Here is a 26439-nt window from a genome sequence, read left to right on the forward strand (position 1 = left end):
TTGGCTGTTTGTTGGAATATTTAAGCCGGTCTCCACCTATGCCCATCCTATATATGTGCAAATAAAGCCTCCAGCGACCTCCTTCCAAGGACAAATGTTGTGCCTCAGAACTCCTCACCACTTAAAAGAAGTGGGGGTGAGTGTAACAATAGGTTTGCAACATAGATTCTGCCACTTCTACGTAGCAAAAATATCTGTTTGGGTTGGTAAGAAATGTTGCATTCATTATGTAAAAGCTGCTTTGTTTGTTTTTGTTTCATTTTGTCCCTTTTCAGTTGATCTTTTTGTAAAAATAATAATAATGAGATTTTCTATAATGCACCGGAACAAGATTGGCTTCTTTGTATCTCTTCAGGCATGTATTTTTTGCAGGTGATGTAGGAGATTGTAAATGTGCTGGAAGTACTGAAGGAAAAATGGGTCCCGCCGGGCAACCTGGTCCACCGGGCTTTCCAGGCCCTATAGGTCAGCTTGGGAGAAAAGGAGAAATTGGAGATCAAGGCCAGCACGGGATTCCTGGTTTCCTTGGTGCAAAAGTAGGATATATATGTAATAAACATATTAAGCATGCTAAACATTATGAAAACTGAAATTATTTAAGTTTATCTATTTATTTATTTATTTATTTATTTATTTATTATGTTGAGTACGTATATGCCATTTTCTTAATGCAAGTTAGCTTGCATATCTGTTTCCATGAAGTTGTTTGCTGTCTCGTTGAGGTTGGGCTTCCACGGGTAGATCTTCCACCCTAAAATAGAGGAACAGACACAGGTTCTTCTGACTGTCATGGCATTGCTGGTGGGACAAAGAGAAACTCCATCTTGGGGGCACCCCCCTCCCACAACTAAATCTGAGAGCATCTGAAACAAGAGCTCAGGGCTGCTCCAGCCACACAAGTGTTCCTAGAGACTATTGGCTTGATGGCTTTAATATTAAATATCCAAATGTTATGAAATTAGGTTAGTTCCTGAACTTTTTCTCAACTATCTTTTTTGTTTTGATTTGGGTTTTTAAAAAATCACTTATTATGCTTCTGACTTCTTTGTCAGATTACTATTTGTATTCATTTTATCAGTAGTGCATGTATTCTGCCCTGCTCTTACAAGAGGAAACAGAAAGGAATTTTCCCTTACACCTTTGTAAGTGACCTAAGATGATTTATTAGATTCTGTTAATACCAACCTATAGGGATTCCCTGGAGTACCTGGACTTCCTGGACAAAAAGGACAAAAAGGCGATTCCCCGTATGTTAAAACAAAAGGTACAGCCAAAAATCTTTTTAATGTGTTTTAGAAATGTAGTGCATTTAGTAGTATATTTACTAAAATGGTTGTATTTCACCAAGACCATTTTTTCAGGTGACAAAGGAGATCAAGGAATTCCAGGAATTCTTGGCGCTAAAGGAGAAGATGGTTTGCCAGGCAGAGATGGCAAAGATGGATTTCCAGGACTTCCTGGGCTTCAGGTAAGTAACCTCTTCATTTTCTCTACATCAATATGCTGAAAAAGGAGTATCATTATGCTGACAAAACTAATCACTTCTTGATGGAGTTAGGTGAGGCTGTAGAGGTGCAGAGTCAGTAAAGGTCTGGATGAGGCCCAGGTGGTCTCAGTGGTACAGAGTGACATTTCCCAGCTGTGACCATTTCTAGACAGAGATAGTTTGGCCTTGATGATCCATGCTGTGGTAACCTCCAGAGAACATTTATATGCGGGGCTGCCCTTGAAGACAACTCAGAAGGTTCAAATTGTACAGAATTCAGCTACCAGAATTTGGAGTGGCAGAGTTATACCAATTTTAAGATAACCTTATTGGCTGCTTGTTAACCTCTTGGGCCACAGTTACATCAAGCAGGATATGACACTTCGAAAATGGTTTGAAACTTGTATATGGACCCCAACAGTTGTCACTACTGTTATAAACCATTTTAAAGCAGTAGTGTAGTTCCTGCCTTGGACACAATTCAAACTACTTGTACTTGCCTTTAAAGCTCTAAATGTCTTTGAACACAAGTATCTGAAAGAGCATCCATTACCATACCAGCTTTTGTATGCTTTAACATATTCCACTGAGGCCCTTCTCCAGGTGCCTCCATTATCAGAGGTATGTTTATGTTTGTTATTTATGTATTTAGTAATTTATTTTTATTTATTTACTAGCTGTACCCTGCCACGCGTTGCTGTGGCTCAGTCTGGTTAAATTGAAAAGAAAGAAAAGACAAAGTCCATGTTTCTAATATGTTTAATTTCACAATGCTTGTAGATATACAATATTTTTAGTTGTTCCATTGTCTGTGTAGATATAGAGATTGTCTGGTTTGCCGACTCTAGAACACGCAACATATAATTGTCCATGTGAGAAGCAATCTGTGTCTAGATCTAAACCGCACAATTCTAAAGATTGGCCCTGAGCTTTGTTGGTGGTGATTGCAAATGCCAATTGAATTGGGAATTGCAATCTCTTAAATTGAAATGGCATATCTGTTGGAATCATAGGAATGCAAGGAATGAGGACATCTTCACCTTTGAAAGGTCCTGTCAAGATTGTTCCTTCTATGACGTTGCTCAGTAATTTTTTTACTGCAAGCTGCGTGCCATTGCAAAGTTTTGTGAGAGAACATGCAAATAGGAGAGGAGGCAGAGGCAGTGGATTGGCCTACTGTTTGATTTTTTAAAAAGGATATTTTTACGGTGAGGAGGTTAGTGGAAACTCCTGGCAGTTACCTTTCTTCAGAACGTGTAACTGTCACAGGTGTGACATCTATATTCACTCAGCCAATTGTGAGAGAACATGCAAATAGGAGAGGAGGCAGAGGCAGTGGATTGGCCTGCTGTTTGGTTTTTTAAAAAGGATGTTTTTACGGTGAGGAGGTTAGTGGAAACTCCTGGCAGTTACCTTTCTTCAGAACATGTAACTGTCACAGGTGTGACATCTATATTCACTCAGCCAATTGTGAGAGAACATGCAAATAGGAGAGAAGGCAGAGGCAGTGGATTGTCCTACTGGTTGGCGATGTCACAATGACCTATAAGAGCAAATAGGAGAGAACATGCAAATAGGAGAGGAGGCAGAGGCAGTGGATTGGCCTACTGGTTGGTGATGTCACAATGATCAGCAGGACTGGTTTTGAGGAGGCCTATTTCTTCGATTTTAAGACAAACCTTTGACCCCATAGAGAACATAGTTACATAACAACGCTCACGTATTCGAACGCAACGCTGTGTCAAAATTTCAAAGCAATTGGTGAAGAACTTTCGGAGATATAAAAGCATGTTTTTACGGTGAGGAGGTTACTGGAAACTCCTGGCAGTTACCTTTGTTCAGAACGTGTAACTGTCACAGGTGTGACATCTATATTCACTCAGCCAATTGTGAGAGTACATGCAAATAGGAGAGGAGGCAGAGGCAGCGGATTGGCCTACTGGTTGGTGATGTCACAATGATCAGCAGGACTGGTTTTGAGGAGGCCTATTTCTTCGATTTTAAGACAAACCTTTGACCCCATAGAGAACATAGTTACATAACAACGCTCACGTATTCGAACGCAACGCTGTGTCAAAATTTCAAAGCAATCGGTGAAGAACTTTCGGAGATATAACGACAGTAACGAACGGTCTTTTTCATTTTTATTTATTTAGACTAGCTGTACCCTGCCATGCGTTGCTGTGGCTCAGTCTGGCTAAATTGAAAAGAGAGAAAAGACAAAGCGGATGTTTCTAATATGTTTAATTTCACAATGCTTGTGGATATACAATATTTTTAGTTGTTCCATTGTCTGTGTAGATATAGAGATTGTCTGGTTTGCCGACTCTAGAACACGCAACATATAATTGTCCATGTGAGAAGCAATCTGTGTCTAGATCTAAACCGCACAATTCTAAAGATTGGCCCTGAGCTTTGTTGATGGTGATTGCAAATGCCAATCGAATTGGGAATTGCAATCTCTTAAATTGAAATGGCATACCTGTTGGAATCATAGGAATGCGAGGAATGAGGACATCTTCACCTTTGAAAGGTCCTGTCAAGATTGATCTCCGACTATAATAAGTAAGGTCCCGTGGCAAGGGAGCCTAAAGAGAAAAGGAGTGCAGGATGGGTGGGAGTATCTAAAAAATGAAATTTTAAAGGCACAGTTACAAACAATTCCAACAAGGAGAAAAGATAGAAGACAACAGAGGAAACCAATGTGGCTCCACAAAAAGCTTACTGATGAACTGAAAACAAAAAGGGATACATATAGGAAGTGGAAGGAAGGCCAGGCTACAAAAGAAGAGTACAGACAAGTGGCGCAGAAGTGCCGAAATGGCGTCAGGAAGGCTAAAGCTGAGAATGAGCTGAGATTAGCGAGGGATGCTAAAAGCAATAAAAAGGCTTTCTTCAGATACGTGAGTAGTAAAAGACAGAGGAAAGAAATGGTGGTTCAACTGCTTAATGAGGATGGCAAATTGATAACAGACGACAAAGAAAAGGCTGAAGTGCTCAATTCCTACTTTGCCTCGGTCTTCTCCCAAAAGCGGGTCTATGACCCCCCTGGAAAAAGTGAAGCAGAAGTTGAGGGGGCAGGATTGCAGTTTGAGATTGATAAACAAATGGTCAAAGAACACCTAATTTCCTTGAATGAGTTCAAATCTCCAGGGCCCGATGAACTGCATCCAAGAGTAATGAAGGAGCTAGCGGAAGAACTCTCAGAACCTTTGTCTATTATCTTTGCAAAATCATGGAAGACGGGTGAGGTGCCGGATGACTGGAGGAGGGCTAACATTGTCCCTATCTTCAAAAAGGGCAAAAAGGAGGAACCTGGGAACTACAGACCAGTCAGTCTGACATCCATCCCTGGGAAAATTCTGGAGCAGATTATAAAGAAGTCAATCTGTAAACACCTTGAAATCAATGCAGTGATTACTAGAAGCCAACATGGATTTGTCAGGAACAAATCCTGTCAGACTAATTTGATCTCATTTTTTGATAGGATAACCTCCCTTGTGGACTGTGGGAATGCTGTGGACGTCATATATCTTGACTTCAGCAAAGCTTTTGACAAAGTACCACATGACATTCTGATTAACAAACTAGCTAAAACTGGGCTAGATGTAACAACTATTAGGTGGATCCACAGTTGGCTACAGAATCGGACTCAAAGAGTACTTATCAATGGAACCTTCTCAAGCTGGGGAGAGGCAACGAGTGGGGTGCCGCAGGGCTCAGTCCTGGGCCCAGAGCTCTTCAACATTTTTATTAATGATTTGGACGAGGAGGTGCAGGGAACGCTGATCAAATTTGCAGATGACACCAAATTGGGTGGGATAGCTAATACCCTGGAAGACAGAAACAAACTTCAAAGGGATCTTGATAGGCTGGAGTGCTGGGCTGAAAACAACAGAATGAAATTTAATAGGGATAAATGCCAAGTTCTACATTTAGGGAATAGAAACCAAATGCACAGTTACAAGATGGGGGACACTTGGCTCAGCAATACTACAAACTAGAAAGATCTTGGAATTGTTGTAGATCACAAGCTGAATAGGAGCCAACAGTGCAATATGGCTGCAAGAAAGGCAAATGCTATTTTGGGCTGCATTAATAGAAGTATAGCTTCCAAATCACGTGAGGTACTGGTTCCTCTCTATTCGGCCCTGGTTAGGCCTCATCTAGAGTATTGCGTCCAGTTCTGGGCTCCACAATTCAAGAAGGACGCAGACAAGCTGGAGCATGTTCAGAAGAGGGCAACCAGGATGATCAGAGGTCTAGAAACAAAGCCCTATGAAGAGAGACTGAAAGAACTGGGCATGTTTAGCCTGGAGAAGAGAAGATTGAGGGGAGACATGATAGCAGTCTTCAAATACTTAAAAGGTTGTCACACAGAGGAGGGCCAGGATCTCTTCTCGATCCTCCCAGAGTGCAGGACACGGAATAACGGACTCAAGTTAAAGGAAGCCAGATTCCAGATGGACATCAGGAAAAACTTCCTGACTGTTAGAGCAGTGCGACAATGGAATCAGCTACCTAGGGAGGTTGTGGGCTCTCCCACACTAGAGGCCTTCAAGAGGCAGCTGGACAACCATCTGTCAGGGATGCTTTAGGGTGGATTCCTGCATTGAGCAGGGGGTTGGACTCGATGGCCTTGTAGGCCCCTTCCAACTCTGCTATTCTATGATTCTATGATTCTATGATTCTATAACAATTGCCACTTCGTCTGTAGTTGGAGCATTGAATCTTCGCACATGTTCTCCAGCAGGCATTTTGTCACCATGAATAACAATCTTGTGTGTATCAGATGGCATCATGTCAATTGCTGTTTTGAACAAATGTACTAAATTGTTTTTTTTCGTGAAGTAGCTGTTGCAGTTTTGAAACGACGGACCTTTTTATGCCGGTATAAATTCCGCAGCGTGCATTCAATTCATCATTGCCATCACCAATGAAATACATTTGTAGGAATTTATGTTGACTATCTTGAAACGGAAGGAAGGAGCTGGCTTTATGATAAATTTGTCCTTTGACTTTGAAAGTTGGCATAAATGGAGCTGTGATGATTTCTGCACCGAACGACATCATTTGGAAGCATGAGTTGTATTTCCTGATGTTAGATAGGAAATGCTTTGATTCTGCGGTATATCCGGCAAGCAAAGTTTGTAATGGCTCTGGTGGTTCTCCAAGTTGAGGCAGTTTAATTTTTCCAGCAGCGCAACACATTCCTTTTGTTTCTCCATTAAATTTAAGAGCCTTGCAATAAGGACACACTTCAGTCATAGTGCCAATGAGAACATGCCGCCTCAAACTATAATCATCAGTTGGGTTGTACCGGAATGCAAGGCGATTGTAATCGTGTGATTGTTTACCACGGAGTCGTGTTTGACGCTGATGTGCTGTTTCTCGTTGACGTCTTTCAGCCACTCTCAGCCTGTCGCATTCATTCTGTTGAGAACAAAGCAGATCTGAAGCTGTAGAACGTGATTGCCGTGCTCGCAACCGTGCATCCTCAAGTCTGGCTGAACGTTGCTTGCCTGGTTCCTTGGCACGTATTTGAGGCATTCTTTTTCTTTTTTTCTCGTTTGCTGATGCCCATTCTTCCTCAGTCTGATTTGCAATTTCTCGTCGCAGTGCTTCCACTCCGCGAGTACGACGACCTAAGTGTGATCTTCTGCGAGACATTATTTGTATGAAGTAAAGCAGATTGTTTGGTTTTTAAAAAAGGATGTTTTTACAGTGAGAGGGTTAGCGGAAACTCCTGGCAGTTACCTTTCTTCTGAACGTGTAACTGTCACAGGTGTGACATCTATATTCACTCAGCCAATTGCGAGAGTACATGCAAATAGGAGAGGAGGCAGAGGCAGCAGATTGGCCTACTGGTTGGTGATGTCACAATGATCAGCAGGACTGGTTTTGAGGAGGCCTATTTCTTCGATTTTAAGACAAACCTTTGACCCCATAGAAAACATAGTTACATAACAACGCTCGCGTATTCGAACGCAACGCTGTGTCAAAATTTCAAAGCAATCGGTGAAGAACTTTCGGAGATATAACGACAGTAACGAACGGTCTTTTTCATTTTTATTTATATAGATTACATGCATAGCCTGCCTCATTTCCTGCAAGGAACCCAAGGCGGTGTACATAATCCTGATCCTTTCCATTTTATCCTCACAACAACAATCCTGCGAAGTAGGTTGGGCTGAGAGTCTGTGATTGGCCCAAAGCCACCTAGGGCGTTGCTAGACGTACCGGGTGTTCCGTCGTTGAGGAGCGGTGAAAGCGGCTTTTCCCGTTCAGCCGTGACGCCTCATCATCCACACCTGCCTTCGATTTGTGGCGGAAGTTTGCGCCGGTTGTGCTGCTGCCGCCGCGAGAACGGTTGCGCAGCCACACCGGCCTGATTGCCGCGGCTTTTTTTATCGCTCGCTGCACGGTTTGCGCACGTCCGAAAGACCGCAAACTTGCGCAGCCGTCAGCGATGCCGCCGCCGGCCCTGGCGGCGGCAGCGGCGGCAGTGCCAGTGCCAGCCGAAGTGCTGCTGGTGCTGTTGAGGGTCAACATTGATGCGCTCACTTCCTGATGGGGGTCGTGGCGGGTGTCATATGACCCGAGGTCAATCGTCTGCATGGCCACTCTGTGCCTACATCTCCCATCATGCCTCTGAGGTGTCGGCGGCGATGACCGCCTCTGTGCCCTGTGCCCCATCCCAAGGAGCCAACCCACATCTGGCCGTAGCCATGGCAGCAGCCCACAAACAGCTCTGCCCTCTGCCAGCCTGGTACCCACACTAACAGGCAGCGTACAGCACCGCCATTATGCGGCCACGGTAGCTGCCCACCGCAAGGAGTCACCAGCCACTTTTCCGGTCCTCCGTTCCTGCGCAAACTGTCACTGGGGAAATAAAAAAAAAAAGCCGCTCCGCCGCGCTGCCCCAGCTGCCGGACTGCGCGCAAATGGCGGAGGCGGCTTGACCGAAGCCGCTGACCACTCCCCCTTAGCACGCCTTTTCCTGCCCAGTGCGGACCGCAGTGACCTCACATCCTCCCACACGTACTCCGAATTACCGCGGGACAGCAGGAAAAGGCGTCCTAAAACTCACTTTTTTAAAGTCGGGAGAAAGAGGCTTCACCGCGGGATAACGGCGGATCCTCGTGAACGTCATCTGGAAGCCTCGACGTGACTGCGGAAGGTAACGCGCGCTAGAGCCTCGTCTAGTAACGCCCCTAGTGAGCTTCCATCGCTGAGTGGAGACTAGAACCCAGATCTCCTGACTCACAGTCCAACACTCTAGCCACCGCACCGTGCTTGTTCTCAGTGTTGTTATTTATTGTTTTAATGTAATACAAAAACAAAGCAGGTGCATATTATGAGACTATCACAGTAATACACTGAAACACATTTTGTTTTGAAGCAGATCTTTCTGCTAACTATATTTGCACTGTAGCTCTTGTCAACATAGAGCTAGCTGTCAAGTATTTGCTTTCTTTCCAAACTTGGGTTTAGTCTAAGTATCTGATCGAACTTGTGATTTGCAGCAAGAACTGTATGTTTCTTTATTTTCTCCCCTAAGATTTAGCTCCTGAACTGTTAAGTTTGTGAAGGATTACCCTCCTGAGTGCTGTGCTCTTGTTTCAGCTTCATCTGATAATTGTTAAATTGAAATATATAAATGAATATATAAATGAAATATTAAATGAAATATATAAACCGATAGCATTTACCTTCTCACACAAGTGCTTAAGTCATCTGCACTTAAGTTCTTTTTACCATCATGTTTTGTCACTGAAGCTGAGGCACTGAGGTTACCCCTTGTAGAAGAGAAGAGATCTCTCACTGTGCTTTTTGAAATTAATTGTTGGGGCATAGATAGCCAGAATCACCTGAATTACACTAGCTCTGAATTACAGTATTAAGGCTGCTGAAGAAGTGAGGAAGAGAAATTAAGGACTAAAATAAATTAACCTGTTGTAAGAAGGTTAATTCTTAAATCAATAAATAAATAATTAAAATTCTTAATTTATTAATTCTTAATAAATTAACCTTGTCGTGGTGCTGGAGCTTGAGCACCTCAAGGATGCCATGAGCTAAACCATGAAGGGACGGACACCCAAGATGGGAAGGTCATGGTAGAGAGGTCAGACTAAATATGATCCCTGGGGAAGGTAACGGCAACCCACCCCAGTAGCCTTGCCATGAAAACTAAATGGTTCAGTACAACAACAAGAAGGTTGTAGTATTTTTTTTACTTTACTTTCAGGGAGATGGTGTAAGAGGTGAAGACGGGGATGATGGTGAACCAGGTCCTCCAGGCCCTAAGGGTTTTCCAGGTGAAATTGGTCTGCCTGGTATTGGTTTGCCAGGCCCCAAAGGATATCGTGGCCCTTCAGGTGACCCTGGAATATATGGAAAGCCTGGTTTTCAAGGCCCTCCGGGGCCCCCAGGCCCTCCTGCTGAAATAGGTATGTATGAACTCTCCAGGGATCCCAAAATTATTTGGTACATTTGTTGTTTTCCATTGTCGCACTGCTCTAACAGTCAGGAAGTTTTTCCTGATGTCCAGCCGGAATCTGGCTTCCTTTAACTTGAGCCCGTTATTCCGTGTCCTGCACTCTGGGAACATCGAGAAGAGATCCTGGCCCTCCTCTGTGTGACAACCTTTTAAGTATTTGAAGAGTGCTATCATGTCTCCCCTCAATCTTCTCTTCTCCAGGCTAAACATGCCCAGTTCTTTCAGTCTCTCTTCATAGGGCTTTGTTTCTAGACCTCTGATCATCCTGGTTGCCCTCTTCTCAACACGCTCCAGCTTGTCTGCGTCCTTCTTGAATTGTGGAGCCCAGAACTGGACGCAATACTCTAGATGAGGCCTAACCAGGGCCGAATAGAGAGGAACCAGTACCTCACATGATTTGGAAGCTATACTTCTATTAATGCAGCCCAAAATAGCATTTGCCTTTCTTGCAGCCATATCGCACTGTTGGCTCCTATTCAGCTTGTGATCTACAACAATTCCAAGATCTTTCTCGTTTGTAGTATTGCTGAGCCAAGTGTCCCCCATCTTGTAACTGTGCATTTGGTTTCTATTCCCTAAATGTAGAACTTGGCATTTATCCCTATTAAATTTCATTCTGTTGTTTTCAGCCCAGCACTCCAGCCTATCAAGATCACTTTGAAGTTTGTTTCTGTCTTCCAGGGTATTAGCTATCCCACCCAATTTGGTGTCATCTGCAAATTTGATCAGCGTTCCCTGCACCTCCTCGTCCAAATCATTAATAAAAATGTTGAAGAGCACTGGGCCCAGGACTGAGCCCTGCGGCACCCCACTCATTGCCTCTCCCCAGTTTGAGAAGGTTCCATTGATAAGTACTCTTTGAGTCCGATTCTGTAGCCAACTGTGGATCCACCTAATAGTTGTTCCATCTAGCCCACTTTTAGCTAGTTTGTTAATCAGAATGTCATGTGGTACTTTGTCAAAAGCTTTGCTGAAGTCAAGATATATGACGTCCACAGCATTCCCACAGTCCACAAGGGAGGTTATCCTATCAAAAAATGAGATCAAATTAGTCTGACAGGATTTGTTCCTGACAAATCCATGTTGGCTTCTAGTAATCACTGCATTGATTTCAAGGTGTTTACAGATTGACTTCTTTATAATCTGCTCCAGAATTTTCCCAGGGATGGATGTCAGACTGACTGGTCTGTAGTTCCCAGGTTCCTCCTTTTTGCCCTTTTTGAAGATAGGGACAACGTTAGCCCTCCTCCAGTCATCCGGCACCTCACCCGTCTTCCATGATTTTGCAAAGATAATAGACAAAGGTTCTGAGAGTTCTTCCGCTAGCTCCTTCATTACTCTTGGATGCAGTTCATCGGGCCCTGGAGATTTGAACTCATTCAAGGAAATTAGGTGTTCTTTGACCATTTGTTTATCAATCTCAAACTGCAATCCTGCCCCCTCAACTTCTGCTTCACTTTTTCCAGGGGGGTCATAGACCCGCTTTTGGGAGAAGACCGAGGCAAAGTAGGAATTGAGCACTTCAGCCTTTTCTTTGTCATCTGTTATCAATTTGCCATCCTCATTAAGCAGTTGAACCACCATTTCTTTCCTCTGTCTTTTACTACTCATGTATCTGAAGAAAGCCTTTTTATTGCTTTTAGCATCCCTCGCTAATCTCAGCTCAGCTTAAAACCATAGAAGCATAAAAACAGACAACATACAAAGACAATATAAATTTAAAAACAACTTTGAACTCAACATATGCTGTTAAATGCCTGGGGGAAAAGTCTTGACCTGGTGCAGAAAAGATAACAATGTTGGCACCAGGCGGACCTTGTTGGGGAAATCAATCCATAATTGGGGGGCACCACTGAGAAGGCCCTTTCCCTTGTTGCCATCCTCCGAGATTCCCTCAGAGTAGGCACCTGGAGGAGGTGCTTAAATGTCAAGCATCGTGTATGAGAAGGTTCATGTTGGGAGAGGCGTTCCATCAGGTATTGTGGTCGCAAGCCATACAAGGCTTTATAGGTTATAACCTTGAATCAGGCTTGGAAATGTACAGGCAGCCAATGCAAGTGGGCCAGAGTTGGTCTTATATGTTCAAACCTCCTGGTCCTTGTTGTTAATCTGGCTACTGCATTTTGCACGAGCTGCAGTTTCTGAACTGCCTTCAAAGGCAGCCCCACATAGAGTGCATTGCAGTAATCTAACTTGGAGGTTACCAGAGCATAGACAACTAAAGCCAGGTTATCCCTGTCCAGATAGGGGCATAGCTGGGCCACCAACCAAAGCTGGTAGAAGGCACTCCATGCCACTGAGGCTACCTGAGCCTCAAGTGACAGAGATGTTTCTTGGAGAATCCCCAAGCTAAGAACCTGCTCCTTCAGAGGGAGTGTAACCACATCCAGAATGCTTGTAGCATAGAACTTTATGAAACTGAAGCTTAGATCAATTGTATTGTATTGGTGTTTGCTTTTCCCCTCTGTTTACTTTCACTCAGCATTTCTCCAATCCCCAATCTGACCCTGAGTTTTCCCAGACCTTCCCTGAGGTATACCACCTCCTGTGTTTCCTGGTCTAAGTAATACTGGGGGAGTGCCCAGCATAGCTTAGAAATAGATTTCCAAGAAGATGCACTGGAAGCTCAGAAGCACTGGTGATGTCTTTGCAAACTCCCTAGTTTATCAGCCGCTTCCCCCTGCAACCTCTGAGCAACCAAACCAGGAAAGTGTTGGGGGAAGGGAGTATATTTTCCAGGTCAGGAGGTATTATGGGAGCAGGGATGATGTCAGAATGTTTGCTTGCTTGAGACCCCAGAAAACCTCACAGTCAGTCGGCCTCAAGAAACTAAGAGAACAGGTGGGGACCTGCTGAGACATGAGCAGTAGATCATAGGGGAACGGTTCCCATTTAGAAGGCCTCTGAATGGAGGATCATCTGGGAACGCACAGATGACCGCTTGAAGAACTACAGTTAGAGGTAAGTGACTTGCCTCTATTAATCCTCAAGAAATAGCAACACTTTATGGTTATTGGGTAAGTGTAATTGTGAGGCTAGTAAATGTAGCTATTTCATGTGTTTTACTGTAAATGTGTGCAGGATTGTCATGTGGCCCCTTAAGTAGATGGTGCCCATGTGACATTCCTCCAGTGTACTGATCTCCTGCATTTCAAATACCTAGGAACCTACCATTGATTGTGAATCCACTCCAAAGGTAGATTGCGGATCAACTGCATTCCTGTGGATCCACTCCACCGCTAGAGTGTTTTGTATTTTACAAGCACAGTGTCTATTTTTTTTTTCAAACAGAGTTGTGTTGTTTTTTATATTGTAGATTGTGTACAAAGAGTGGAAGACTTTATTAGAGATAATAAAACTGAACCAGTTCAATCAGGTAAAATAACTTGAATAAGTTTGTGAGAGGTTGTACATGGGTTAGCCCTACTAGGCTTGTTAGACTCCCTGAAAACAATTAGGGTTCCATAAAGAGATGTGGGCAGCTGCCATGTGCAGTCAGTCAGCCCAAGCCTCAGAGAGGGAGATATAAGTGGTGGCAGAAGATAGATGGAAGAAGGAAGGAGCGAGTGTCCTATTTGTGAAGCCGGCAAGGACTCCTGTTTGTGAAGCCGGACCAACAGACAAGCAGGCAACTGTTTCTTGGAAGACTGCAGGAGATAAGAGGACTAAGAGGTGGATTGATTGAGCCAGGATATGGTTATAATCAAATTTACATTTCTATGGTGAGCTACTAATTCCTTGTTCAAGGCCAAGCTGGGAGGTATGGGAGCTATTTCGAAGAATCTAGACAGATTAAATTAGCTCAGAGAGGTATTATCTTTAGTTTATCACAAAGATCATTTAAAATGTAAGAGGTATATATCTTTGGTTGTTGTTGTTTAAAGCTAGTGCTTTTAAATTATTTTAAATGATTCACTTGGGAAACAAGAAAAGTATTTTGAAGCACTTGTTCAAAACCAAAAAGGGTTTTAATTTGATAACCAAAATCTGGTTTGACCAAATATAACTATTCCCTACCTGCAATATTTTAGATAAGATGGTAAAAATCAACCTTTTAGCACAAGAATGGGCAACTTGTAGCCTGCACGAGCTCAAGTAACTCACACACTTTTCCTTACAGCTTGACTGATCAGCTGGGCTGCAGGAAAATACTACTGCTATTAGCTATTCTGATCACATCCACCCACTAGTGAGCCCAAAGTAGCCAGGATCATGTTTGGGAAAAGGCTTTTCCTCCATCCCCCAGTGATTGCATCCCCGTGTATGTGGTGTGTGTGTGTGTGTGTGTGTGTGTGTGTGTGTGTGTGCTTGGTCTATAAGGAACCACAGAACTTTTTTGTTGTTTCAATCCATATTGTTTATCTCCAGGGACTGTCTGCATTAAAACTCCAAAGGGAGCTTCAGGTAACCCAGGTCTGCCAGGACTAAGAGGTAAATTTCTGTTTATTTTCTTAAAGTAATTGGATGCATAGTAAAGAGTATAATAATTTTCATAAGTAGAATCAGGTCATGAATTCTGGGCATGATCCAAACTTTCTAAACTGTAATTACAATTCCAAAGGGAAACAAAAGGAAACCATCTCTGAAAATGATGATTAGCTGCTATTTATCCATATCTATCATTGTTTGTTGATTAAGTTATCCTTCTGTGCCATTTCAAGAAGTTTTTGTAGCTGCTTCTTGATCGTGGACATGAGCAAGACTTCTTCTGCAATTAACAGGTATAGGACTAGTTTCTAGATAATTTAGCCAATAAGTGTTTTAAAGTAATCTAAAACTACAATTGATACAACAAATTCAATCTTTTCATGTGTTATCAAAAATATTATCTCAATCACTAGTTTCCAGCACTACCAGGTGTCATACAGGTCTGGATTTTGGGCTGCCCCCTATCTCTAGATTGGTACATTTTATATGAGCCTTGTTTATTTTTCAAGGAGAATATAGTTCAGCAAAAACCTGAATATAAAACTTCCTCTTCAAGAAAAGTAAGTTATGTTATGTAAACCAAGTAACTTTCTGCTCTTGAATAAACCTGTGCCTAACCCTGAAAACAGGGAACAACACAGGGAAGTTGTCATTGTATCAATCCCACCCAAAGAGAGAGAACCTGCATCACAAGTCATGTCCCAGAATGTATAAACATTTTCCATTTCTACACCATAGAAAGTCTCTCAGATTGCCTGAACTTATACATTTGTCTGATCTCATAACAGATACTAAGAAGGAAAGCTTAGTCTATTATGTACTCTAATCCAAAAAATTCAGTTTGGGTGAGAGAGGTAGGATTTGTGTTGTTGTTGTTGTTCTTGTTGTTGTTGGGAGGGTTGCATTATTATATCTTCCAAATATTTATAAATACTATGAGGTGTTCCAGTAAAAGGGGCAGGTGTCAGTTTCTGGTTGAGTAGATATTCTGTGTATGTCTTGTCTAGGGAAGTATGAAAAATTGTTTCAGTCCATTTATGACAAGAATTTATTCCATTTACATCTCCTGAACACAAATGTGAGTGCAATCTGCAGACAAAGCTCATACAGTCCCAAGCTTGCAGTTCTGTTCACCAAGGAGGGAATGGGAGATACATTGGAAAAATAAGCATGAAAAACGTATACTTTTTTTTAAAAAAGTGTGCATACACTGTAAGTATACAAGGCTTTGCCCAGCTTGTACCCTAGCCATTAGAATCAATAATGATTCTATAGCAAATGGTACCCATGCCATAAAATCATAGAATAGTAGAGTTGGAAGGGGCCTACAAGGCCATCGAGTCCAACCCCCCGCTCAGTGCAGGAATCCACCCTAAAGCACACCTGACAGATGGTTGTCCAGCTGCCTCTTGAATGCCTCTAGTGTGGGAGAGCCCACAACCTCCCTAGGTAACTGGTTCCATTGTTGTATTGCTCTAACAGTGAGGAAGTTTTTTCCTGATGTCCAGTCCTTAATGAGCAAGGCTCAGAGAAGATGTACTATACAAAAATGTATAGGGTGGTCTGATGGTCGCTAATATTTATAAATACTATGAGGTGTTCCAGTTAAAGCAAATGATTATACTTATCCCTTGGGCCCAAATGGAACTAATCACTCCCCGCGAGTTTCTATAGAGAAGCCTTCCCTTTCCCCCCAAAGGTCTTAATAAGAGGTTGAGCGCCTAACCAATCTGATATTGAAGTGTTCCCTACGTGTGTGGAAATCCTGATGTATAAACCTGGTGGGGGGGATCCGCACGTCGTACCCAGAGCGCTTCTATGCGACCCCAGTGCACCCTGAAAATGATCGTCTAACTTGCCTGTAAAAGAAACGAGGAAGAAGTGTCCTTGCCCACCTCCCTCCTCGCCGACCGGTGAGGAGAGCTCGGCGGAAGAAAGCGGGGTGGAGAGCGGAAGAAGCCGGCGAGGAGGGAGGTGGGTGGCACCGGCGGCGCCAGCAAGGACACTTCTTCCTCGTTTCTTTTACAGGCAAGTTAGATGATCGTTTTCGGGGTGCACTGGGGTCTCATAGAAGCGCTCTGGGTACGACATGCGGATCCCCCCCTGGTGCCTTAGATGTCTCTGTTACTACCCCTCCTGCTATAGCCAAGATAAAAGAGCCTGTTACAACAACTGAGAAGTGAAAGGCTTATATCACATAATTAACTTCTATGTAAATAACTGGCCACTGATTATAGATCAACTAAAGATAAATTTCAGGACGTACCATCTGATTGGCTTCAGCTGCAACATGTTTCTTACTTTTTAGCAAATAAATACATAAAAGGCAACCTGAAGGCTCACGCCCTTTGGAGATGTTGTTGTTATAGCACAGTATAATTTTGTAAAAAAAATAGTGTCAGTTATTAATAATAATATATATAATAATAATAATATATTTATTTATTTATTTATTTATTTATTTGTTACCCGCCTCCATCTGGATTGAGGCGGGGTACAACACAAATAAAAACACCATAAAATACATACAACTAATTCAAACGTTTAAAGCCAGTGCATCATTAAAAAAGGGGTCTTAAAATTCAGCTGGGTAGGCCTGCTGGAAGAGATCAGTCTTTATGGCTTTCTTAAATTCTGGAAGACTGTTAAGTTGATGAATCTCTCCCAGCAAGCTATTCCACAAACTGGGAGCAGCAGAAGAAAAGGATTTTATAGGATTTTAACTGACTTCACAACAAGCAAAAAGACAGCAATGAGCAAATCTCAGAGGGGAAAAAAGGCAAGATTTGGATCTGGAAAACATTATAATCAGTCTCTGCATGTGTAAGGGAATCAGTGCTGAAGCTAATTCATAGGTGGGATGCTATAGATTAAAACCTTCACAAATAGTGAGCACACATCCAATGGAGAGTTGGTGTGGCTGTAAAGGTACCTACTACGATATGTGATGGTTGTGCCCTTTAGTGGAGATCTTTGGGGATAATATATTTAAAGATTTTTTGGTATTTACTAAACAGCAGATCCCCAAAGATCCCAACATAGCTGTTTTGAGCATTTTTGAGGAAGAGCATTAAGCAATACAGCATAAAGGACCTAATTTTGTTCCTTTTGGTGTCACTAAGATTAGTAAGATTAGTTCATAAGACACTGGGAGAATAATACCATAGTTTCAATTGAAGTATGGTACCAAAAGGTTTGGCACATAGCCGCTGACAAGCTAACCTACTAAATTAGGCTTTGAAAATAAAATAAAAAACAAGTCCAGATGCATTTTACAGTATTTATCAGGCTTTTATTTTAATCATTGGTTTGATTCTTATAGGTAATCTAAATATACTTGTACTGTTTTGTTTTAGCTGTTCAGTTGTAGTTATTTTATTGCTGAAATCTGTAACAGAAAAATGGGAATGATAATGTTGTGTAAGCTATTTTCTGTTCTTTTGTACATTCAAAGATTTACAATAAAGTAATTAAAACTAAAAAAGGGGGGAACTAATCTTCATGGTTTAACAGCTTCTCTCATGCAAATGTTCTGAATGAAATCTGATATTTCCATGAACAGCTTGTGGAAAAACAGACTACCAAAAAAATAATCTGGTGCTGAGCTAGGATTTTTTCAGCACCGGGTGAGAACCTTTTCATTTCCCCAGGCATTTTGGATTTCTGTTCTTAATTTGGATTTTATCTGGTCAAGTTGCTGTTGTGTTTTATTTATTAATACTATTTGCAGCATGGCTATCCCCAGTACAATAAATGGTACATTATATGGAGGCAGAAGGTCACTATTCCACTGTGGTTCTTTTATCAGCTATAAATGCCCTAAGGGCACAAACCTATGCATGTTTAGACAGAAAAAAGTTATACAACTCCCAGCAGCCTAGGGGGTTGTAGGACATTTTCCTGTCTAAATATACGTAGGATTGCACCCTAAGTGAGATAACCAACTTAGGTGTAGGTAGAATTTAAATATAATAAAGTTACATTTTATTAGAATATGCATGAAAGATGTACGTGTGTGTGTGTGTGTGTGTGTGTGTGTGTGTGTGTGTGTGGTGTGTGCAAGCATGCGCACACATATATCCCTTATAATGTGTGTTTAACTTTGTTTGCATCTTTGTACAACATCTCCAAATCTGTAGGGGCAACAGGTGCAAAAGGTATTCCAGGTGAACCAGGTCTTCATGGATCAAAAGGGCTGATAGGCCCTCAAGGGGAACGAGGACATGAAGGTTTAGCAGGCCCACCAGGTATTGTAAAAACTCAATGCACGCTTTCAAGTACAGTGGTGAGAAAAGGTTTGTGACCCCCTTAGGATTGTTACATATTCCCAACCTAAAATGTTATTAGATCTTAATCTAACCCCATAATTTAGATAAAGAACAACAGAGAACCTGATTAAACAAATGACACATAAACATGATGCTTTTTCAACGTGTATTCATCCACAACTGATTCAATATCCATGTGTGAAAAAATATGTGGACCTTTAGGTTCCGTACCGGGTAGCCATCCCTTTGAGCAGCAGTGACGTGAAGTAAAGCATTTCTTGTAACTGCTAGTCAGCCTCTCGCATCAGTTTGGAGGAATTTTGGCACATTCCTTCTTACAGGGCTGTCAGTGGCATTTGAGGGCTTCCTTGCATTGAATGCTTTACTTCAGGTCCTTCCCCTACATTTAGATGGGGTTTAGATATGGACTTTGACTAGGCCATTCTCAAACACAGAATTTCTTCTTCTGCAGCTATTCTTTTGTAGATCTGCTTCTACTGTATACTTAGCATCATTGCCTTGTTGCATGATCCACTTCCAGTTCAGCTTCAGCTCATGGACAGAGGCCTGACATTCTCCTCTAGAATCTCCTGATACACTGCAGAATTCATGGTTGTGTCAATGATGGCAAGCCGCCCAAGTCCTGAGGCAGCAAAGCAGGACCAAACTGTCACATTCCCACCATTCATGCTTGATGGTTGGGATGAGGTTCTTCTGTTCGAACTCAGTGGTTTTTTTTTTTTTTGCCAGACATAATGTTTCTTATTAAGGCCTAAAGTTCTAATTTGACTTGTCTGTCTGGAGAACATTGTTCCAGAACTCTTGGGGATCATCTATTTGATCTATAGCAAACTCCAGACAGGCAGCAATATTCTTTTTAGAGAGCAGTAATTTCCTCCTGGCTATCTTCCCATGAACACCATTCTTGTTCAATCTTTTTCTGATTGTTGAATCATGAACACTTGCATTAACCAACGCAAGAGTGCCCAACGCTTGGATGTTACTTTGGGGTTCTTTTTGACTTCCTGGATGATGCGCTGGTTTGTTCTTGGCAGATTTTTGTGGGATGACCACTCCTAGGTAGTGTGACTCTGGTCTTGAACCTTCTCCATTTGTAGACTATCTGTCTGACAGTGGATTGGTAGAGCCCCAAATCCTTAGAAATGGCTTTGTAATCCTTTCTAGACTGCTGAGCAGCAATAATTGATTTCTGATGTCCTCTCTTTTGATTGTGGCATGAAATGTTTCTACACAACAGGGTGGTGAAGACCAAACTGACAAAGTTTCTGATGCTTTTACATGGTGGGGCCTATTGGATATTTAGAAAATGACTGATTGTGATTCATGAAGGTTCTCATGGTAAAACTATTGGATTTACGTAATTATTATTAGTGTCCACAAACTTTTTCTCACCACTTTAAAGGCAATTAAAATGTTCATTTTTTATTATTTATATATAGTATATATAATTTGCCTCTCTACTAGTGCCTCTCTAAAAGCTTGTGATACACAAAATAAATAAAAAATATTGCAAAATATACAATTAGAAGACAGTTACAGTTGTAGTTTCAAAATAGTGCATGATTCTGATATTTTTGCAAAAAGCAGCCAGTTGAACACTCATCCTGCACACATATGTGCACCGCACAGCAGATAGTTGATGCTGCCAGGCCCTCTTGGATTTTTAAAATAATATTTGTATTGATTTTTTTTCAAAATGCAACCATTAATTATTTATTACATTTTTGTACCGCCCAATAGCCGAAGCTCTCTGGGCGGTTCACAAAAATTAAAACCATAATAAAAAATTTTTTAACCAACAGGTTAAAAACACAAATACAAAATACAGTATAAAAAGCAGAATACCAACATGGGATTGTCATTATATCATTTGTGTATATATTATCTTATATACAAAGTGAAGTACTCTAACAAGTGTTTTTGATGAGCCCTAGTTGTCTCCAGTTAACCTACCAAACCATTCCAGACAGCTCACTTTGGATGACATTCAACAAGTATTAACAGTTTGAGCTATGCCTCTCAGACTTGATTGTATCCCCAATGCTGGAGAAACTTCATAGGTGTGGATATGTATGCACAGTTCATGAGTGAGGAGTTTTTAACATTGCAAAACACCATGCACAGATGTCTCAAGATACATCCTTCCCAACTGATTCTGTGTATGTGTAGAATCTTAAACAAAATTAACTGGACTTTAACAACTGTCCACAATTTCAAGACGTTGAAGGGCATTCATTTAGGGAACACATGGAGGACGGCACTAAGACCCACTGGCAAATAAAATGTTTTTTTTTTTTTTTAATTTTTGTGAACCGCCCAGAGAGCTTCGGCTATTGGGCGGTATAAAAATGTAATAAAGAAAGAAAGAAAGAAAGAAAGAAAGAAAGAACAAAGTGCACTGCTGCTGAACCATCCCTAGTAAGGTTGTTATACCAAAGGACCCTCTGCAAATAGAACTTAGATTCTTTTCTAAATTGAACCCAAATTGTATTCTTAGAACAGTGTGAATATTGAAGTTCCATTGATTTCAAATGGGAGATATTTAAGCACTTTAATTGTACATATTTGGCTAGATAGTGCTCATGATTTGCATAGCTGTAATTATTTTTGCATAATTCAACTTATTAAAGTTTATATCATATTCTTATTTGGATGGTATTTTATTACGTTTAGGATTTATTGGGCCCAGAGGAAACAGAGCTGCACCAGGATTGCCTGGGAAACAGGGCATTCCAGGCAGCCCTGGTTTGCCAGGATTGCCAGGACCACCAGGGGTGAAAGGAATTACAGGTGATAGACTAGGAGCACCAGCAGGCTCCCAAGGTGATCCTGGACCACCTGGATTTCCAGGACCAAAAGGACTCCAAGGGGATCAAGGAATACCAGGATTTAGAGGTAACTCTTGTTTTAGCCAATATAAACTTTTAACAATGGGAATAGCATCAATGCAGCCAGGCACACATGACTGCTTTCTTCAAAAGCCTCTACAGTACTGACCATATTATCCCAATCTCTTGTAAACAAGCTCTCTTTGTTTAATCATGCCAGCAGGTTAGGGCAAGAAACAGAATGGCCAGAATGGGTTGAAGGTAGGGATGGCCATCACTGGGAAATATGGCCCTCTTGGGGCTCGTTGGATTTCTCTGGAGCCCCTGACTTGGCTTGCACTTGCGAGCCAAGCTGAGGGATTTCCCCAAATCCCAATGGGAGTCCCAGTGGTCTATTGTAATTCGATCCCCCTGTCCAGATGCTTTCCAGTTTTGAGTGTGTGTATTTTAAGGTGGGCATTCAGGACAGAATAGGGATTCTGTTGGTGTACCGTTCACTCCACTGCTCAACAGTCACCTTCTCTGAGCTGGCCAGGGTGTTTTGGGGATTGGGGATTGAGATTGGAGTCTCTGCAGGTTGTTCTGCTGGGGAACTTCAACATACACGCTGAAGCCACTTGTTCTGGAGTGGCTCAGGACTTTATGGCCTCTAAGATAACCATGGCTCTGACCCAATTTGTATCTGGGCCCACTCATTCAGCAGTGCATGCTTTGGATCTGATTATTTTGTGTAGGATGGGATGATGTTGATCTGGGGGTGGAGGAACATTCTATAGTTCCATTATCATAGACAGATCACTACCTGTTGGATTTAGATTTGCTGGGACTCAGAGCAGGGTTGGGAGTGAGGATTAAGATGGTCTGTCTTAATCAGTTTTAAGATGATTAATTGATCCAGAGGGCTTTCTGATGGCTCTTGCAGGCAATTTTGTCAGAATGCTGGTTGGTCTCTGGAATGGAAAAATGGCCCATTATTTTATTTATTTATTTATTTATTTATTTATTTATTTATTTAATTACATTTATGTACCGCCCCACAGCTGAAGCTGTCTGGGCGGTTTACAACAATTAAAAAATGGTAAACATTAAAAGTATACAAAATTTAAAAACCATCAAAAACATAAAAAACAGTATAAAAACAACAGTATCCATTTAAAAACAACAATTCTGGGGTCCATTAAAAACAAACTTAACGTTAAATGCTGTTAAAATGCTGTTAAAATGCCTGGGAGAAGAGAAAAGTCTTGACCTGGTGCCGAAAAGATAACAATGTTGGCGCCAGACGAGCCTCATCGGAGAGATCATTCCACAGTCGGGGGGCAACCACTGAAAATGCCCTCTCCCTTGTTGCCATCCTCCAAGCTTCCCTCGGAATAGGCACTCGGAGGAGGACCTTAGATGTTGAGCGCAGTGTACGGGTAGGTTCATGTCGGGAGAGGCGTTCCATCAGGTATTGCGGTCCCAAGCCATGTAGTTAATGAGCAGAAATGTGGACTTCAGAGAGTTCCAAAATTCTGCTAAGAGATCTGTGTTGCCTAGCGCAGTGAATAGATTTTAGCAGGCTTTAGCTGACAAGAACAGGCCTCATTCCCTGGATGGGCCCGTCATAGTTATGTCATCCTTTTCTGATAACGTCTTATCTCTAGATGAGCTGGGAGGTTTTCACTTCTGACCAGGCAATTAGTTTCCCAGCTTAGATGTTTTGAGAACCTGTGAGAGGGGGACACACACACCCTCTTCTGAGGGTGTGTATGGAGAGATGTAGCCTGTCAGCTCCCGAGAGAGAGGCAGGAATCTAGGAGGAGAGACTATAAATGCAATGCACAGGCTTCATGCTTCGGCTTTGCTTCAGGAGGAACTACGTGTCCTCCCAGCCTGGAGAATCTGTTGTGGCTCCAAGGGATGACTTCTGTCTCTTGTGGAGCCCCCATAGACACTCAACTAAGAAAGCTTGATTAGCTGGAAGGAGGTGCATGTATATATTCTGCATCCATTTTCTATCAATAAATTGTCATCTTTTTGCACAAATGGCTTGTTTTCATCTTGATAACCAAAAGATCTGATTGATGACTTGGACCTGGCAGAACCAGAACACAACTCAACACAGCTCAGTCGGTTGACACAATCACTCCTGAGTGTCCTCTCCCATGAAGTGGAGCTGAATGAACCGCTCTGTTTTTCCAAGGTGCTGCTGGCAATACAGCAGCACCTGTATTGCCAGCAGCAATATTTCTAGATGAGTGGGATGTCCAACAGAACAATGTTAGCAGAAAACTCAGAATGGATGTGATTGAACATGGGCTAGAACTCATTTGAAAGCCTACTCTGTGGCAATGAGGGTGGAGAAGAAATTGTTCTTTTACACAACCATTGTGTCTGCTCAGTTTCAGCCAGCAGCACTTCTTCAGGTGTTCAGAAGCCTGTTACATTTTGGCTGGCAAGAGGAAGAGGTGGTACCTCCCATCCCATTGTGCTCAATTTGCTTAGCATTTTGCAGATAAAATCTGTGCTGACTGGAATGACATAGTTGATACAGGTCTGGTGGATGTACCTTTGGCTCCCGCTTATCCAGTTACAATGAGTGCTTTTCAAATTGTACAGTCCAAAAATTAATAGGGTAACCATATTTTGGAAATGGAAAAGGACAACATGGCCTCTGTTACATGATGTGCTCTCATTAGACCCGTGTACAAACTTGCACACGTTCTAATGAGACTTACACCCGCTTATAAGGAATCTTTTGAGATTGGCAATAGAGTGTCTGTGGCTAAGTAAGGAGATTCTTACTCAAGAAATCTACACCACTGAAGAAGGTAACGCCACAATGGCGCATTTATTGAGGTTGAAACAGATACAAATGCACAAACTAGTTTTGGGGAAATTAGCTGAGCAAGTGGAGGCTTAGAAGTAGTTTCAAAACTGAAAAATAGACTTTCTGAGACTTAAGAGCATACACACAGCAGGGGAAAGAATAGTGGGAATCTTTAAAGGCAATATACCTTTCCTTGGGCTGGAGCCCTTTCCTGTAGACATGAACTGGGGAGCATTCCAACTCCTGGTCTCAGGTGAAGAGGAAAAGAATACAGAGGGGCAAAGCACTCACCAATGGCAGCTTGCTCGCGCAAGCTGGATTGGGTAGTATTCTTTGTGCTTTTAGTAAAAGAGAGAGAGAGAGAGCACCAGCCTCTCTTCTCTAAAACCTGAGGGTTTTTATACAATCTAAAGAAAAGCAGTGACATCACTGCTCATAAACACTGGAAGTGATACTACTTGCTATGGAAGAGAGACATAACAAAAGAGGGTGATTGGGGATGATGGCTGTACTTGCTGAAACATTCTCTTTACAAAAGATGACTTTACACAATAATGATTGCTTTAAAAACATGTGTTCAGGCTGGAGTTCAGCAACAGGGCTGTATTAGCACGTGCATGACCAGGTATCACTCCTGCCATCCAGCATTCATATTCTGCTTAATTTTACCCCCACCTTTGTCTCTGGGGAATGCATTTGACTAAGTCTATCAGAAAATGATTACATGATTTATCCTTGTGTGAATGCTCTCAGTCTCATTCCTGCTGCAGGTGGAGTTTTGGCTGCTTCAAAGTGGAGTCAGTGCTGCTCACAGAAGCTACTTTGTAACACTTCCCCAAGGGGGCGTGCTCACCCAAACATGGCTTTGGTCATGTGTGTTTTAATCTATTTTAAATTGTTGTTGTAAGCTGCTTTGAATGCTGTTTTTTGGTGGCAAGGTATAAATAAATAAAATTAATAAATATTTCATCAAAGAAATTGTACATAACACTACTGGAATAAATAATAATGGTTGGCTAAGAAAACAGGGCTAAAGAAGTGCCTTTATGTGTCATGGGTCTGGGAAGTCTGGAAACCATTTTTGCCCCCCAGACCCAACTCCCATGGGCCTGGGTCTGCCAGGAACCCCCCTCCCAAAAGTAAAAAATAAAACCTTTTTTTAATGAAAAAAATATCTGGAGCACTACAGAGCAACTAAAAGATCAAATCTAGCTCATTTGTCAACCAACTTTGGCTGTTTTAGGGCTCTGTATCTGCTATGTGGCAGTGGGGGTGGCAGGGGCCTCACTAGTGGGTGACCAAGGCCTGTAGGCTGCGTGCTGCCCATTCCTGATGCATAGCTTTTCCAGAACAGATGAATGCTGCTGCTTTTCTTTTGTGAGCAGATAGGATCACAACAGACAATATGTGTGTTTACAGACAAGAAATTTATTTTCTATAGAATCACTATTTATAATTACTTCCAGGATGTGGTTTGGATCTTGGCTCAGTTAGCTGAACGTTGTCCCATTTATTTTAAAGGCACAAAGGTAGTCATGACCTTTGATTAATTTAGCCTGGATATATACACAAGATACCCAAAGTATTATTTTTAATGACTTCTTTTGTGTTCATGGATAGGAAATGATGGCATTCCAGGTCCACCCGGAGCCAAAGGGCAACATGGATCTCCTGGGCCTGTTGGCTTGATTGGTGTTCCAGGACCACAAGGATCATTTGGATTTCCTGGACTGCTGGGCCAACAAGGACCCATGGGCAGAATAGGTTCACAAGGATTCGTTGGTAAATATTTTTTCCTGTGTTCTTCCCAAACGTGATTTTCCTCATACTTTGCTTGTACAGGTTGAGAACTTTCCTGTGCTAAAACATTGTCGGCAACGTTTACCCCTGAGGGCCACAGAGCCTCCCCCACCCCAACCCCTGACTCTCTGCCCCATACACACATGCTTCCAGCTATTCCCATTGGCAGTCAACTTCATAGTCAGGAGTTATTTGATGGAATTCTAACAATCCTAACACATACCTGTCCCAGTTGTTTGCCACTGGGAATAGCTGAGGAGTGTGCAGTCAGCATACAGGCATCTGCAGAGGCCCGC

At 42.2% G+C, this 26439-nt stretch overlaps 1 protein-coding gene across 1 annotated transcript in view; it reads left to right on the forward strand.

The window, feature by feature from the left end:
* COL4A2 (collagen type IV alpha 2 chain) overlaps positions 1-26439 on the forward strand; it is a 266143-nt gene that overhangs the window by 131315 nt on the left and 108389 nt on the right. Inside the window, exons 21-29 of the mRNA XM_063115898.1 lie at positions 373-536; positions 1192-1264; positions 1362-1468; positions 9735-9936; positions 13303-13362; positions 14355-14417; positions 18554-18661; positions 21377-21598; positions 25964-26125. Coding sequence (XP_062971968.1) covers positions 373-536; positions 1192-1264; positions 1362-1468; positions 9735-9936; positions 13303-13362; positions 14355-14417; positions 18554-18661; positions 21377-21598; positions 25964-26125 — 1161 coding nt within the window. The remainder of the gene's footprint in view (positions 1-372; positions 537-1191; positions 1265-1361; positions 1469-9734; positions 9937-13302; positions 13363-14354; positions 14418-18553; positions 18662-21376; positions 21599-25963; positions 26126-26439) is intronic.

Source organism: Elgaria multicarinata, chromosome 2 (genome assembly GCF_023053635.1).
Source record: "Elgaria multicarinata webbii isolate HBS135686 ecotype San Diego chromosome 2, rElgMul1.1.pri, whole genome shotgun sequence".
Taxonomy (NCBI): domain Eukaryota; kingdom Metazoa; phylum Chordata; class Lepidosauria; order Squamata; family Anguidae; genus Elgaria; species Elgaria multicarinata.